Source organism: Solanum pennellii, chromosome 1, assembly GCF_001406875.1.
Source record: "Solanum pennellii chromosome 1, SPENNV200".
In the NCBI taxonomy this organism is placed as follows: Eukaryota; Viridiplantae; Streptophyta; class Magnoliopsida; order Solanales; family Solanaceae; genus Solanum; species Solanum pennellii.
This window is the reverse complement of record NC_028637.1, coordinates 97,982,273-97,998,342: the sequence shown is the minus strand read 5'-3', so window position 1 is coordinate 97,998,342 and position 16,070 is coordinate 97,982,273. Positions and strand designations below refer to the sequence as shown.

Here is a 16,070-nt window from a genome sequence, read left to right as displayed (position 1 = left end):
TTTAACTATTTAATAACTTGTTAATTTTGATCACTTAATTATACTAATTTCAATTTCTTGACTAAAAATTTACTGATTTTAATCCTTTAAGTAAATAAAAACTTATCAGGTTTGATCTTTATCCATTTCTTTAATACTAGTTTTCGGAACGTGCGTTGCACGTTTATTCCATACAGTTATTATATAAAAATATTGAATTTAAAAATATTAGTTTTACCAATTTATATTTTATTCATTAAATAAAATTCATAATAATCGAATATTACATTGACTATCAAGCAAGAAATATGGAAAAATAATAATATTACTATAGCATCTAATAATATGAATATATTTATATGATTTATCCTTAATAATCTCTCATTACGCTCCATATACTAAGTACACAAATATGTATCTACTTAAAGAAACTATATCAGTAAGGAAAGGATAAAAGAAAAAAATATTATAAAAGTACATTTAAAAATGAATATAAAAGTCATAAATTAGTAATTTCAGCACTAATAAAAATATACATAACATTTATAATTTCATAGTAGATTAAATTAAAGAAGTATAAATCGGTAAAGAATACAACAAAAATAAACAGATAAGAAGAAATACAACATTCATACCCTTCTTAAGACTTTAATTATAACCATATATATAGTAAAAAGAAATACATAAGGAGTAAAGTTCTTGATGATACCTCTCCCGTAACAAAAAAAAACATCTAAAATGATAAAGATAAAACTATGATACAAAATATCATTCTAATTAGGATCAAACAAATATTAATATTTAAAACAAAAAAAGTACATGAAAATTGCCTAGTGATTCACATCAACAAGAGGTAAGTGATAAAGAAAAATTACTTTTTCATGATACATATATATAGCTAAAAATTTATATGATAAGATGAAAAGGTGAAGAGTTATTTAAGGTAATTTTTAGAAGTTAGTGATCTTAGACATGGGGGAGAATAAAGGTTGATTGTTTTTACTAATAATTCAATACATTTAATTATAATAATTATAGAGAAAGGATAACAAGTTTAATCCATTTAACCACACTAACTATAGAGAAAGAATAGAGATTTTTTATTTTTTTTAAAAAAAGTAATTCCTAACAATTTTCTATGAAATAATTTCTAATAATTTTCTATGAAATATTTTTGTTTTTCAAAGTTTGACTTTACACCTTCTTATTTTAGTATTTAGTATAATATAATATAATTTTATCTAAGGGGTATCATAATCTAAAGAAATTAAATTGTGTAAAAGCCATGAAAATATTTTGAGAAGATAAAATAATATGCCAGCAGCGCAACTACAAGACCCATAAAGTAGAGAGAGAATATAAACTGGAAGAAATGAGTTAAAAATCTACCAGAAAATCAGCTCATAGGTATGTCTTCATCATCACCCTCTGGCAGTTGTAAAGGTCCCTTAAAACCACTCTGGTTTTCACCAAGAAGTTCACGGGCAGATTTCTCAAGGAACTCCTGGGTAGCAGTTCGAACAGTGTGCTGCTCGGAATACTTCCTCTTCTTATGAACAACTCTTTCCAGATACTTAATCCTAGGCCCGTCAGCTTTACTGATTTCTCTCATGCTTTTTCTCTGCTCTGCAAGACAGACTTGTTTTAAGACACGCCAAACACAATGGAACTTGCACACATTTAGAAAGTAGTTTAGCACTTACCAGGTGTAAGATCAGGCAACGAATGCTCGATAAATCGAGGAGTAAGAATAAAATGATAAAGAAATTTGACAGGGTGATAACTTTATAAAGTGCCAAGAATATGAAAAGGATATAAAATATTTAACTGATTGAAGTTTAAAAGACAAAAGATATAAATGCTGTAATTTGAAAAGTTTGATACATTATTTAAATGATCAGGACAAAGTGATTATTTTTAATATAATTAGGGATATTTTTGTAATTCAACTTTCAACTATGGAGCTTCATGCTTTTAGTATAATATGATAAATAGCTTAGATTTATATTAATGAAATTTATATCTCAAAAAATTAAATTTTTTAAGAATTTTTTCTATTGTTTCTCTCTCTCTCCGCTTTATTTTTATCAAATTAATCTTATACGAAGAACCTTAACTTTTAACGATTCAAAATAAATTCACAAACAAACAAAATATAAGTCAAGTGACCGTGAAGGTAAGCCCTGAGCCTTGTAATTTCTCTTCCATGACAGTGGAAAGTCTCTCAAACATGGAAGGTGTAAAATAATTTATCCAATCACCTTTCCTAAACAAATCTCTGTTTTCAAAGTCTGAAATTTCTCTTTTCCCTTTCTCATTCACCTCTAAATCTTTCATATTCTGGAAACTACAAAGATTTGAGTCCTCCTTTTTCTGTAAAAGGAAACCCCAAAAATTCACCTAATTTTTCAATTGATTACATGCATCTACTTTCATCTCTTCATATTTCAAGAACAAACACCTTGTTTGGTGCAGTTCCTCTCCAGTAACTCTAACACATGGCAATACCGTATAACTCCTCTGCAATACAAATCGAACGCTTCCTCAATTTGTTGTCCAGTTAAGTAATTGTTTCATTAATATATTTGAGTAAAAATGAAACACCTTTCACGGGCTCTTCAAGATTTTATTACTCAACAATCGTAAAGTGTGAGTTAAAGTAACTATATGTTAGTGAGAATAATAAATTTTATGTCGGTAAAGATAATAAATTAAAAAACGTAATAATCTGATCATAAATTTTATTTACATATGAGATAAATGGTTAGTAGTTATAAATGTGGGGTTGGTTTTAATAAAATATAAACTCGTGGATCAATTTTTATATTAAAACATCTCAAATCATGATATGGTATCACCGTGTGATTCCATATCATGGTTTTTGAAGAATATGGTATCACATCTCATGATAGGGAATCATGAGATGGAATCAACGTAAAGTGACGTGTTCAAACGTTGATTCCATCTCACGATATCATATCGTTGATATGGTATCACATGGTCAAACGCCTACTTAATACTAATGAAATAATATGGTAGATTTAGAGGTAGGTAAAAAGACAATTATTCTTTTCATGTTTTGCTCCCAGCATTAAACAATATTTTTCATATTATTTTTTAAGACCTAACACTAAACATTAATTAGAATGGACAATAAAGTAAAATATTCACATCAATAATTATTTTTTTAATAAGTGTATTAAGTCAAAAAAATAAACAAAACAATTATATATTAAACAGAGACTGACTTTTTAGGAGGAATACTATTTTCTAGTGTTTATTTGGGAAAATCCCTAATTATAAGGTGGCTCAGCCCTAAATTGTATTACACTACATCTTTTGATGTGGTATGGCATATGCGTTGGAAACTTAATACGCATGAAAAAACATGACAGATTTAGGGGTACGTAACATGCTTTAAATTTTTTTTTAAATTTTTTTTTATCTATTTTCTAGAGACTGATTTTTCAGGTTTTTGTTGTCTTTTATTTTTTAGTTGCATACTTTGAAATTAACTTAATAGGCATGAAAAACATGACAGGTTTAGAGGTAGGTAATGTCCTTTAAAATATGTGTTCGAACAATTCTTTTAATATTTTAAAGAGATAGATTTTTAGGCGTAACTTTTTTTTTTTTAGTGTTTAGTATAAGTTTTTTGATTGCATACTTCAAAAATAAACTTAATATGAATGAAATACTTGACAGATTTAAAGTTAGATACCGTTCTTTATAACGTCCTTTAAAAAGATGTATTTAAATAGTTCTTTTTATCTACTTCCTAAAGACTGATTTTTAAGGTGTAACTTCTGTCTTTCTTTTTAGTGTTTAATATAATTTTTTTGGTTTCATACTTTAAAATTTTGGTGAAACTTTTTTATGTTAATATAAGATTCAATTTTTAAAATAAATTTTAAAAAATTCATACTATTAAACAAAAAACTATTTTTTGTCATTTCCTCTTAACAATTTTGTACGGAACCGATCAAATATTACATTTTAAACCCCATGCAGGGGGAGAGAAATCTGCAGTTGGTTGGGAGACCAGTAGTATGAAAACTCAAATGTGAATTTAAGATTGAAAATTTATAAAATTTAATAATTTGACAATTAAATCCATAATAAAATAGTCATATAATTTATTATAATTTTTTGAAATTTCGTAGGATACAATCTTACCACGTGAATTTATAAACTACACAACCACAACCCTCAAGGACACATCCAATGAGCTGCAATTGTTTGTTTGGTGGTCCAATTTCATTGTACGTTTAAGACAAATTTATAAATTACACAACCACAACCCTCAAGGACACATCCAATGAGCTGCGATTGTTTGTTTGGTGGTTCAATTTCATTGTATGTTTAAGACAAACCAGTATTTCAAAACTTTATATTTTCTGAGTTGTGGTTGTTTGTTTGACGGTTCAATTTCATTGCACGTTTAACCAGTATTTCGACTATAACTTTTTAGAATGATAAATTTCAAGTGTTAATAATTGATTTCTAAACCTAATAGTTACTCCCTCTGTCCAACAATATTTGTTCACTATTGACTTTACATACTTATTTTATTTTATCACTCTTTGAGTATAATAAATACCAAAAATATATATATATATATACTCAAAACTATCGCAAAATGGTATGTATATCTTCCTTCATACTTTTGGAACGGTTATGCCCCTCTCGTCCAGAAACTAGTGCATATATACCCTTTATTCTAGTAAAAACCGTATATCGACCAATGACTTCAAGCTCTGCCCCGTATCCACCAAGCTATTTGGGTTCTTTGCCACTGACACATCAGTTTAAATGCCTATATTACCCAACAGCAACTACAAATACAAGTATACCTAAGTCTGGCACGGTGCCGCTTCCGGTACCGTTCAATCCCAGTCCATTGCCGGTTCTGATACCGGTGCGGTTTCGTTACGGCTTGTACCGGATTGTATACCCAATGTTATGAAGTTGCAAATACATCAACCAAACAATCAGAAGTTAACTTAAACAACCATATAATACTCGCAACAAACCTAACCTTGCATTGGTCTCATATTGTTTGCTCATATAAAGCTCTGAAGTACCAAAAGATATAAACAACTGTTGATGAAGCTAGCTACCCAAATTGAAACAGATGCTTACAAAATTCTAAAAATAAACATATATGAATTTTTTTCTTACTAATATTGTCTGGAGCCTATAAGAAAAAACCAGGGCTCCTTGCAGCGTTTCGCTGCTTACATTACCCGTGGAAGTCTAAAGAAATGCCAGGATTCAACAGTCTTCTCGACCTCTTGGAGCTCGGATAGCTCCTCTGCCAAGGCGACTGTCATATGGAAGGAACTATTGATCAGCTGGCAGACACGGGAGTAAACATGGTTAGCCTCTAATCACGCCTACTATACAAGCTGTCGCCAAGACATAGCAGGATAAGGTGATGCAAGACGACCATGCTATAATATCTTGAACGAAATGTAAGAACTAGGATGCAAAGTGGTGCTGCCCATCACAGTTCCACTTCAAGAGGAGTTCAAGCAGAGTGAAGAGTGCATTGTTTATCCGCTAAAAGTAGGGACATCACAACCAGAGGAACCTGCTGAGATATTCCACAACATAGCGCCTCCTGAATGCTGTCTTATGTTGGTGGCTTCTGTAAAGTCAAATGATGAGCCTTCAGAAGCACCAAACTCAACATTGCTGAACAAAAAGTTGGCGACAGTTCTGTCAATGACATTCGTCCGCGATTCTGTTGTCTCTTCTTTGTTGAATCTGATATTTTTTCCAGTATGAGAAAATATGAACATTAATACAGGAATACCAACACTTCCCTTAATCTAATGACAACAAGAATTTCATACTGCATTTTCCCTCTTGAATTATTTGGTGTATTTCGGCTTCAAATGAAGCTCTACTGTTTTTTTATTTGTTGTTTCCGTTCCAATAGACGACGGTGAAATTTTGAGCATAGAAAGCACGCAAAACAATGAAAGCTTTTTACATATTTTAAGCATAGGAAGTACTGAAACATTTTACAATATAAAGATATAATTCCTCTAATGATCTTCAACCAGGCAGAGCCTACAGAAATACATCCATTAGAGTCTCCCTAATCATGACCTACAACATCATGTATAACAACTCACTAACAAGCTCTAGACTCTAGTCCATCAATGAAAGTAATTGAGCATGCGCACTAACCGCATAGAATCTTGATCTGGCATAGCATTCCTACTCTGACATGCATCATGTTTTGAATTTCCTGCAAGACGATATAGAGAATCCCGGAAGCAGATTCTGGTTTCCTCCGTCAACTGTTTGGTAACAGGACGAGCACAAATTCAGTAAACCTGGCCATTTGACCACAATATTACAATGGTAAACCCAAAACATAAAACCTGTACTACCTGAGACGTGAGATTTTCTAGGTGTTGTAGGACGGACTCCTCCATGGATATTTCCTCGTCACTCGATCTATTGTCTCCTTTATCATGCTCCAATTTTACGGCAGCCTCTGCTTGTGGTGCCTGAAAATAAAATTTCAATGATTTAGACTTCAGAACTCAGATAGGTGAAAGCTTACAAATAGAAAAAAAGACCCAACAAAATGAGAATAAATGTGTATGCATATGTTACTGCTAATTGCCATCAGATAAAAATCCAAAAAATATGTTTAGACAGCTGCCTAGTTCCTTTATGATATCCCCACATGCCACGACGACTTCCCATGAAACCAAAACCCAATACAAATAGTAGGTCTCCTCCTCCATCTGCACCTATAGTTGACCAATCCTATGAAATAAAACAGAGGGGACAAAGACTATACTCAAAACTCTCCACCAAACTTCCCTTCCCTTTCCACAAACACATCAACACCCAAAAAAACTAAAAGAAAAAACCCAAAGCAAACTTAGATGGTCATTTGAGTTCAACAACAGTTGTAGTGTGTTTCATACTTCATTAGAATATTCTATCAACTAACAGGAACTAAAAGCTAAAAATGTTCATCACTTAGAGACAACTCATAAACTCACAGAGGAATGATCTCGACTTAGATTTTGCCTCAAAAAGTATGATATAATGGAGAGATGAATTCAACACAACCATATCTTTCTTTTTTCCTCTCAGAAATTGTAATAGAGAAACTCAGCTCTGGCTTATCTTAAGAATTATACCATGGCAACTGTCTCAACTTGGTTGAATTGGTACAAACGGACAGCTCAAGTATTACTTTAAAATCGAAGCCATTTACAAGCAAACATGTTCAAACATTATTCTGCTCATGATTCCCTTGGTATTTGTAAAGATATGACACCTAGACCTAACTCAACCCCAAAAGCTAGCTCAGGAGGAAGATTGCTCAAGTCCATATAAGGATACCACCAGTCTATTACCCAACCAATGTGGGACTTTTGCCCACTCTAGCACACCCAGACCCGACTGAAGTGAGGTCCGGGAGCCTAAACGGGAATGGACCTGGCTTTGATACCATGTAAAGATATGATACCTAGGCCTAAGTCAACCCCAAAGCTAGCTCTGGGGAGGATCACCCAAGTCTATATAAGGAGACTACAAACCAGTCCATTTCCCAACCAATGTGGGACTTTTAGCCACTCTGACAATATCCAAAATAAAGTGACCCACGGACAGGAGGTTTGTACAATTCGACACTGTTACAAGCCGTCTTTAGAGTAGGGACAGACCTCCATAGGTCAGAAAGAAGGGTAGCTGCTTCAAGCTCAATTCCCCAGGAAAGAGAAAATAATTTGTGCTCTTCTAGAGATTTTAGGATAATTCTGATTTTTTACCTTCAAATTTTAGTTCAACCCTCAAAAATCATGCAAAGTTCGCCCCTGCTTGAATGCAGGTGAAATATTCCCAAAATTTCCTTCCACCAAAAAGCATGAGAAGTAACCCGGATTGCTCCCTGCATCTGCCTCAATGCAAATTTAAAACTCCAAGTGAGCCAAAAATCTTTTCATGTAAGACTGAAACTCATCATAATACACCGGACCAATTAATTTATCGGCTGGTCCCTCTAAAGCTCTCAGATGACATAATACATGTGCAGTGAAGTCTTTTGAGTTCTTCTGGGGTTGATGATTCAACTCCAGCTTCACAGATTGGAGTTGTTACATGAAAATTCATGCCCTTCAGAAACAAAAATGAACAAAAGCATCACCTTTTTCAGCAAATAAGAATTGCTAACTTCTTGCCCCTCCCAATCCACTGGTGAAGTAAAAGCATGTGCAGAGAAATATTTGGCAGTACCAGCACAAGCTTTGCTCGTCATATCTCTTACTTGATCATCATCCAGCTGCATGCTGCAACGGGAATCTGTTGATGACTCATCAGATGCATCCATTCCAGTTGGACAGTTTTCTTCGAGTAAGGAACTTCTGCATAATGGAACATAAGAACTCGATCAGCCAAAATGATAGATTCTTCCATCTAACGCCACAACTATAGGTCAATTAATTCAATAACAGAACGAAACCAATAAAATTCATCAGAGTTAAGAGCTTTACAGGAACACATCATCCAACTGATCGATTGAGGTCAAGTTATCAAGATGAAATTCCAGCTGCTCAGGTGGTGGATATGAGGACCATTGATCCATGTCACAGTATGAAGCTTGGTTAGCTGCATTATCAAAAGGCTCCTCGTGAATTCCAAAGTTTTTCATGTCAACATCATTAGATAGGCCATTCCCAATCACTTTACAATCTTCGGCTCCAGCGTATGACCTTATATTGTTCCTTTTCATTTCTGACTTGAAATTCCCAAAGGGCGTTGAGTCCCACTGTGACCAGCTATCAGAAGATGGCGAAAAGCCATCTAAGCTTTCAGGAACAACAACATCACCATCATCAACGCGAGAAAACCACTCCATAAGATTAACCTGGTAGAATAATAATCATGGTAAAATTTGAGAAATCAAGATAGAACACAACTGAGAAAGTTTAATAACCAAACTCCCACCCCTCACTCCAAGCTTGATAAAAGTTACTCATCTCATTTCTCAGCTGTAGATAAATGCAAGTTCAACACACACCAAAGTCCACATAAATCTTGAACACCACTAAACACAAAGATAATCATCTTGTTTTCCCAAGTTTTTTCGTATTCCCCAAGAAACTGATACTACCGATTTAAGAATTTTAGTAGCTATAGAGAAAAAGGATGCTGTCAATTCAATTCTATTCCAATATTTAGAACAGATAGATAGAAACTCTCTAAAATTTCAATTACAAATTACTTTAAATTTTAGATCTAGACCTCCATCCAGATATTCTAGCCAAAAAAATTCATTTTGTTTTTTAAAAAAATAATTAGAGAGAGTAAACAAATGGTAGGAACTTTTAATTAAGGAAAAAAGAACATACATAATTCAGAGAAGCTCGTAAAATTTTAATACAAAACAGAACTGATCAACTTAACTCAAACCATAAATCATGATAAAACAAACTCATAAGCAAATCAAACCCCCAAGCTGAAGTCTTTCTGCTTCTTTTGGTGAAAAGAACACCCTTTCTCCAAATTTATGAACAGAAAAACCACAAATACAGAGAACTTCAACCAGCAAAAATCACACATATAACTGAAAATCATCCAAAAAGCACTAAAACCAGCTCAAGAATCAACAACACAACAACCCCTTGTTCACCTCCATAAACTTAAAAACCAAACAAAAACAAAAATAACTTACCCTTCTGAAAATTGCAAGAAAATGATGAAATTTTTTCCCCAAAATAGCCAAAACTAGAGGAGAAAGCAAGTGGAAATAAAGATAGGATTTTTCTTCTTAGGGTAGGAGAAAATTATATGTGTAACTTTGCAACTTGGAGAGTATATATATATATATATATATATTTCCCTTTTGTTTTGCAATAATAACTCACAGTTACTGGAAACAGAGGCAGACGGCAGTGGTATTGTAAATTGCCATGGCTATAAATTTATCCCACTTTTTTTATCATCACAATTATTTTTGTCCACATGAAAACGAATTGACTATAATACCCTTCGTGTTACAATTAAAGATCCTCTATTTTATTACCAAAATGAAGAATATAAGGTGTATTTCGTAAAGTCAATAGAGAGAATTTGCATAAGTATAATTCATGGAATATAATTTTAGCAAATGGGGTGTATAAAAGGGTAAAATTGGAAGGAAAATATGCCACTTGGACCAATAAGATGTGAGATTTAGATGGAAAGAATAAGAGCCTCAAATTCTAAAAGGCAAAGAATTGTGAGCCACAAACGAAAGAAGTGTAGATTATATTATTAATGAAGATTTTGCTTGATTGCGTCACGTGGCGGTGAGGGATAAGGCCCACGTAAATCAATTAATTTTACACGTGGCAATTAAATAAGAGGCAGAGTCAGCAGCGCTATTTTTGGGAATATTTTAAAGTCTGGCTCAATCACGTGATGAAAAATGTTGGGGAAAAAAGGGATAGCACAAACTTTTTGTTGATTTGAGGCCATGTGAAAATGGGTTTGCTTTTTCAATTGGATAAGAATAATAATCACGTGATTCGAATAGCAAGTATTTTTCATTTTTAATTTCAAATCGTTTGTTTGAGTCATTAAGATAGCAAAAAGATGAAAGCTCGTCTCTTTGAACATCTTAGTTTCGCTACTCCCTAAACTTCATTTTTAATCGCATTTTATCTTTGGTATAAATATATTTGAAATAATATATTTTTTAATTATTTATCAAATATCGATAAATAAATTAAAATTTCTCTTGTTTTTTATATAAAATATTAATTTAGAAAACGAATAAATTTCCTAAATAATCATTCATATTTTTTAAAAAAATAACTTGCTAAAATTATTTTTACTTACGATGTTACTCATTTATTATTATTTTCGTCGAACGTTCTTTTAATACAATAAAAAGTTCTTTTCTCCTAATTTAATGTCGTTTTACATTAAACTTTTCTTTTTTCTAGTAAAACATTTATTTATCATTTAACGCGACCAGTTTTTAGACGCAATAAAATCTAGATGACCATTCAGGAAATTTTAGTAAACAATTTTCAAAACATGGATAAAATTAAACATATCAATTATAAAAAAAAAAAGAATTTAACATATAATTAAGTCATTATAGAAATGTTCATACCGTGCTAAACAAAGCTTTTAGCTTTGATCATTCCATGACGCAGTATGACTGTTTTTTTTTATTAAAAAAAAAAAGATAACGCAGTATTAATGTTTCAAAGTACATTATTATTCGAGAGACGATAGAAGTCTATTCATGTATCGTCACTTCCAACATATAGTTCAGTTATATAAAAAGACGTTGTACCAAACTAGTAAAATTATGACACTCATCATGTTACCCATGTGTACGTTATACCTAACTTCAAACGTTATGTGAGAGACAAATTATTGAGATATCGTACAAGTACTCTTTAATAAACTAGTCTAGTAACATAAACTCCAGGTGCTACCCACTCAAGGGTAATCAACATGTCCAAAAGATCAAAATGTTTCACTCCAAGATTGATATACCAGTCTGCAGGCGAATGTCGACAACCAAAGTGCTGGTTTTAAGAGAAGATCTTCAAGATTTCTACAGTCAACAAGACCAAAAAAGGAATATTAGAATGAAATAAGTCCCCAAGACACAACAAATCAAAGCAAGTCCTGAGCATCTTTCACCTGCATTGGAAGGTAAAGTTTGAATTCTGGTGGGAGTTCCTCCTCTGAATACAGACGGTCAGAAAAGTATATCCTCCTTAGCCTGCAATTTGCATGAACCTGAACTCGAAGAGTTTCAACATAGTTGGTTCCATAAGCTCGCCTGGTCAAATCAGAAAGGTTCAACTGGATTTGATTCCATCCTTCATCCAATTTCAAGGGCATAGTGCAAATATAGGGTTTCACTCGGGTTACCGCCTGCAACATAGAGGTGAAAGTTTCAAACTCCAGCATTCATGAAATCTAGTAAATAAACATTAACACAGCTTGTCAAGAGAGGACTTCAAGTCAAAGTACTGCAATATCTCAAGGTCAAAGAATGACCAAAAAGAAAGTTAGTAGCACTTTTTTCCTCTTCTATTTCTCACTTATGCTGCACTAACTATCTAATCCTCATTAATTCAGCTTTAACAAATATGCCACCAAAACTGCAACCTGTCTATGTAAGATGCTCCACAGTTGTGGAGAAGTTCATATCCAAGCAAAGTAGGAAGTATAGCAACAGCTAGAGAATTTATATTAGGCATTTACATTTTACCTCATTTAGATGTAGCAACTGCTACTTCCGGCATTTTAGTGTGGAAACAGAAATATTCTCCCATCTTTTTTGACACTTCACAGGTGCTAACTTTCTCCTCGTCACAATTTATTTAAATTAATAGTATCCATTCAGATTTATTGGAAAAATCCTTAGTCCATATAACAAGAACCATAGAAAAAATTTAATATATGATAATACTACTGTTATAAGTCCAGAAAAAATGCTACCAAACATAAGCTCTTACCAAAAAGAGCAAGACTCTGTTCATGTCATACACTCCATCTAACAATTAAAAAAAAAACTGAATTTTGCTCATAAACAAGTAAAAATTGATTAAATGAAGATCATTCCACTCAGCTACAGCTCCTTCCCAAATGCTAAGATCATCAATTATCGTCCTAGACAGCACTCAGCAGTTTTCTTAAACTAATGACAATATGACATAATTGGGAAAGACTGCATGTACAAAAAGATATCCAAAATATGCAACAAAGAAGTCATAGGAACAAATCTATATATCCTGGAAAGACTTACAGACTTGATAATTAGAAGCTCGAAATCTTCTCCGGACATTTTTATCATCTAAAACCTGAATTTCGAATGTGAAGTACTTCTTCACATTCTTCACTATCATGACTAAGAAGGGCAATTTTATGCCAAGAGTTGCATTAGGATCTGCAGGACACGTTATGTATGCTTGCTGGACATTCGACCCAATAATTTCCAGGACATTGGATTGGATATCTTCATCTTGCAGCCGTTTGACATGTCCATCGACAACTGCACACAAGGAATAATTTGCATGGTCAGAATTCAGAAAGGAGAGACAGGATGGAGGTGTTAAAAATTTGGAACAGAAAATCTCTGAAGAAAATAGCTCTCTGTCAATTGCAGAGCTAGATACTATTTCACCTGAGGATATTTGTGAGTTGGTGTAATATCGGGCACGTGCAAAGAATCTAGAGAGCTACTAATCATCTCTTGTTGCAGGTTAGTTTGGTAACTGTGGGACCTTGTAGTCTCATTGTTTAATATCTCACGGATGTTACCAAGGACACTAGAGAAAGCAATCGTGTGTTGGAGATAGCAGAGGATTGCAAATGAAAGGAAGGTACTCTAGAGCATATGGAAAAGAACAGGATAGACGGAAAGGAGAATGTTCCATAATAGTGAGAACAATGTAGAATGCATAAAGAGATATGTTTAATTTCACTTGTATTATTGGTGTAACCAGAACATACTGTGTTCTAGATAGAGAAAAATTAAGAATTAAAAGTAAACAAAGGGTGAATCCACAATAAAGTAAAATCTTAAGGTACGTCAAACTTCCAGCAACGAAAAACAAATCACAAAATCCCTACAATACTAATAATATGATTTAGGAACAATCAATTTTTGCCCAGTGAATCTAAATACTGATCATATAACAAAGAGTTCTTTTAAAATTAAAGCAAAAATTAAGGCTCTCCCTGGTGTATTTTTTTAATTACATTGTCCAAAAAGGATTAGAGGATTCAGCAATCAACAATAGCACTATCCCCACATCATATCAACAACACAACTAATTCCAGTACCTCACTCTCTCTTGAATGCTATAAAAGAACTACTCCGCACCAACAAATTACACTACAGATATGATCCTCAACAAGAAACCAGTTATATGTCAAAACAAAACATCCCCTTATGCATAAACCCCTCCTTCAGCTGAAAGGGGCAAAAATTAAGTCCCCATAGAAAAACCCAGAACCACCAAGTTAACACAAAACCCACACATGAATCCTATAACTGAATCTCTGGCAAAATAAGTGCAACCCACATATATAAGCTTAAAAAATTACCTTCTTTATCCCAAATCTGCAGAGGCTTGCTCCTGGAGGTAAAAAAAACTAATCTTTAATACAAATAGATGAGTTAAAATTGAAACTAAACAATAAAAGAGAAAGATTACATACCCTAGGCTGTACAAAATGGAAAGAAATCCGGATTGGAACGTGTTCTTAAACATTGGAGTCAAATTCTGCAAATTAACACACAGAATTATTCGAATATAACTTCGAAATCAACTTGTATTATGTAATAAAGATGAATATATATAAGGGATTATACCTTCAATGAAGAAACGGGACCGATTGCGGGAGGAAAGTAAGGGTTCAAGAATAGACTTTGATTTAGGGGAATAGACCGGGCGAATCTTGACCCGGCTTGACTCCAAAATAAGTTAAACGGGTCGGGCTAATGTTAATGTCAAAATCAAGACAAATATTAACGNGGGTGGGGGCACAAGATGATAAGGAATAAGGGGTTATTTTGGTAACGGTTTATAAAAAATATATAATTTGAAAATAATGTATAAATAATGTGGATATTAGTTATGTTGAGATATTTGATTTGATATATTAAAAATAGGAAAAAAGTATTTATTACCCCCTGAATTTGAAGTTTTTTATTCGGTGTACACTTAAACTTTATTTTGTTTGAATTATCCCCCGAACTTGTTTATTCATTCAACGCGTGCACCTTTTCTGTCCACCTGGTGTAGAAATTGAAATCACACTCTACTAGGCGCGTGAGGGAGTGATTTTTTGTCACGTCATAAAGCTACAACAGTAAAAAAATATATATAAAAATCTATAATTTTTTTTAATATTGATCGGCCGTAGACAACATCACCGTCGTCGTCATCATTATCTAAGCCCAAGGGCCAATTCTTTGTGTAGCAAAGTTGTTTCTCATCGTTGAAAATGGATAGATTCCGATTCAGCTGATTGAGCAAGGTGAGATGAGATGGAGTGTTGTGTGAGCTGAAAGAAACCGTGTTGTTTTGCAGCGGAAAGGAGGTTAGAGTGAAGAATTGATTTTCATTGGAAAGAGAGATGAGAAGAGGAGATACGGTGGTTGGTGGTGGAGATAGACGGCGACCGGGAAAGGAGTTGGAATATGATATTTATTTTTTACCATTTTAATTTATCTAGGTGATTATTATTTATCCAGGTGGGAATCCACATCATCACTATTTTTGCCAGTTGACGCGCGTGTGTAGTCACACCAGGAGCAGCAGACAAAAAGGTGTACGTGATAGTGGAATAAACAAGTTTGATGGAGTAATTAAAATAAAATATAGTTTAAGTGTACACCAAATAAAAAGCTTCAAGTTCAGAGGGTGATGAATACTTTAGCCTTTAAAAATAACATGTATTTATAAAAAAAAAAAATACCCTCTTCAATATGGTAAAAAGAATGTGTTGAAGGTTTGATGAACAATTATATTTCCTATGATGCATGTATATGAAAAAAAGTATAGTAGGTCAAAGAAGTCTTGAAAAGGTGATTAGACTAGATATGACACATATTCAATTTACTGGGGACATGATTCTAAATAGAGATGTGAAGATTTAGTTTATGGCCAAGAGACAATTTTTGAAATTTACTCAGCTCAAGGAAAATAAATCAAAATAAAAACTAAAAGAAAAAATGTGAAAAATAGTAACAACAAATAATATAACAATAATCAAACAGAGAGAACATTTCATCAGTCATATTGATGTTTGTATTATTCGTGTCTTTTCATTGTCTTTCAGCATGACTTATCCACCATGGTAGTTGATTTACATGTAATTGATTTTTGATGTGTTTTACATGAGTCAATGGTCTATTAAAAAAACATTTTTTTGCTTTTAAAGATAGATTTAAAGACGATAAATATGCTATCCTTTACAAATCTGCTTATTGAATTATACTATTGTGTGCTAATTTTGTGCAAAATATACTAATGCATCAACAATTCAAGAACAATGTGAATCATTAAAAATAATTTAAATAAAATTGCCCTAAAAAA

At 33.0% G+C, this 16,070-nt stretch overlaps 2 protein-coding genes across 2 annotated transcripts; both read right to left on the bottom strand.

Annotated features, from left to right (window-relative positions):
* Nucleotides 1-4,995: 4,995 nt before the first annotated feature.
* Nucleotides 4,996-10,066, bottom strand: LOC107008605 (protein LNK3-like). Its single transcript, XM_015207714.2, has 6 exons — nucleotides 9,686-10,066; nucleotides 8,505-8,878; nucleotides 8,159-8,375; nucleotides 6,384-6,503; nucleotides 6,178-6,290; nucleotides 4,996-5,748 (listed from the first exon to the last, which is right to left on the bottom strand). Exons 2-6 carry the CDS (start codon nucleotides 8,867-8,869, stop codon nucleotides 5,535-5,537), a joined length of 1,029 nt encoding a protein of 342 aa, XP_015063200.1. The 5' UTR covers nucleotides 8,870-8,878; nucleotides 9,686-10,066; the 3' UTR covers nucleotides 4,996-5,534.
* A 1,133-nt stretch (nucleotides 10,067-11,199) lies between these two features.
* LOC107009229 (cilia- and flagella-associated protein 20) lies at nucleotides 11,200-14,439 on the bottom strand. The gene is made up of 6 exons (XM_015208532.2): nucleotides 14,342-14,439; nucleotides 14,188-14,252; nucleotides 14,074-14,105; nucleotides 12,774-13,015; nucleotides 11,656-11,892; nucleotides 11,200-11,566 (listed from the first exon to the last, which is right to left on the bottom strand). Exons 2-6 carry the CDS (start codon nucleotides 14,238-14,240, stop codon nucleotides 11,558-11,560), a joined length of 573 nt encoding a protein of 190 aa, XP_015064018.1. The 5' UTR covers nucleotides 14,241-14,252; nucleotides 14,342-14,439; the 3' UTR covers nucleotides 11,200-11,557.
* Nucleotides 14,440-16,070: the final 1,631 nt, after the last annotated feature.

Excerpts from the sequence above, each read along its gene's own strand:
- LOC107008605 (XM_015207714.2), bottom strand. The coding sequence starts at position 8,869 with ATGGAGTGGTTTTCTCGCGTTGATGATGGTGATGTTGTTGTTCCTGAA. Across the intron at positions 6,504-8,158 it reads ATTCTTATTTGCTGAAAAAG|GCACCACAAGCAGAGGCTGC; the intron begins GTGATGCTTTTG and ends TTTTATTTTCAG. Across the intron at positions 5,749-6,177 it reads CCAGATCAAGATTCTATGCG|ATTCAACAAAGAAGAGACAA; the intron begins GTTAGTGCGCAT and ends AAAAAATATCAG.
- LOC107009229 (XM_015208532.2), bottom strand. The coding sequence starts at position 14,240 with ATGTTTAAGAACACGTTCCAATCCGGATTTCTTTCCATTTTGTACAGC. Across the intron at positions 13,016-14,073 it reads GCAGATTTGGGATAAAGAAG|TTGTCGATGGACATGTCAAA; the intron begins GTAATTTTTTAA and ends CCTTGTGTGCAG. Across the intron at positions 11,893-12,773 it reads TTCGAGCTTCTAATTATCAA|GCGGTAACCCGAGTGAAACC; the intron begins GTCTGTAAGTCT and ends TCTATGTTGCAG.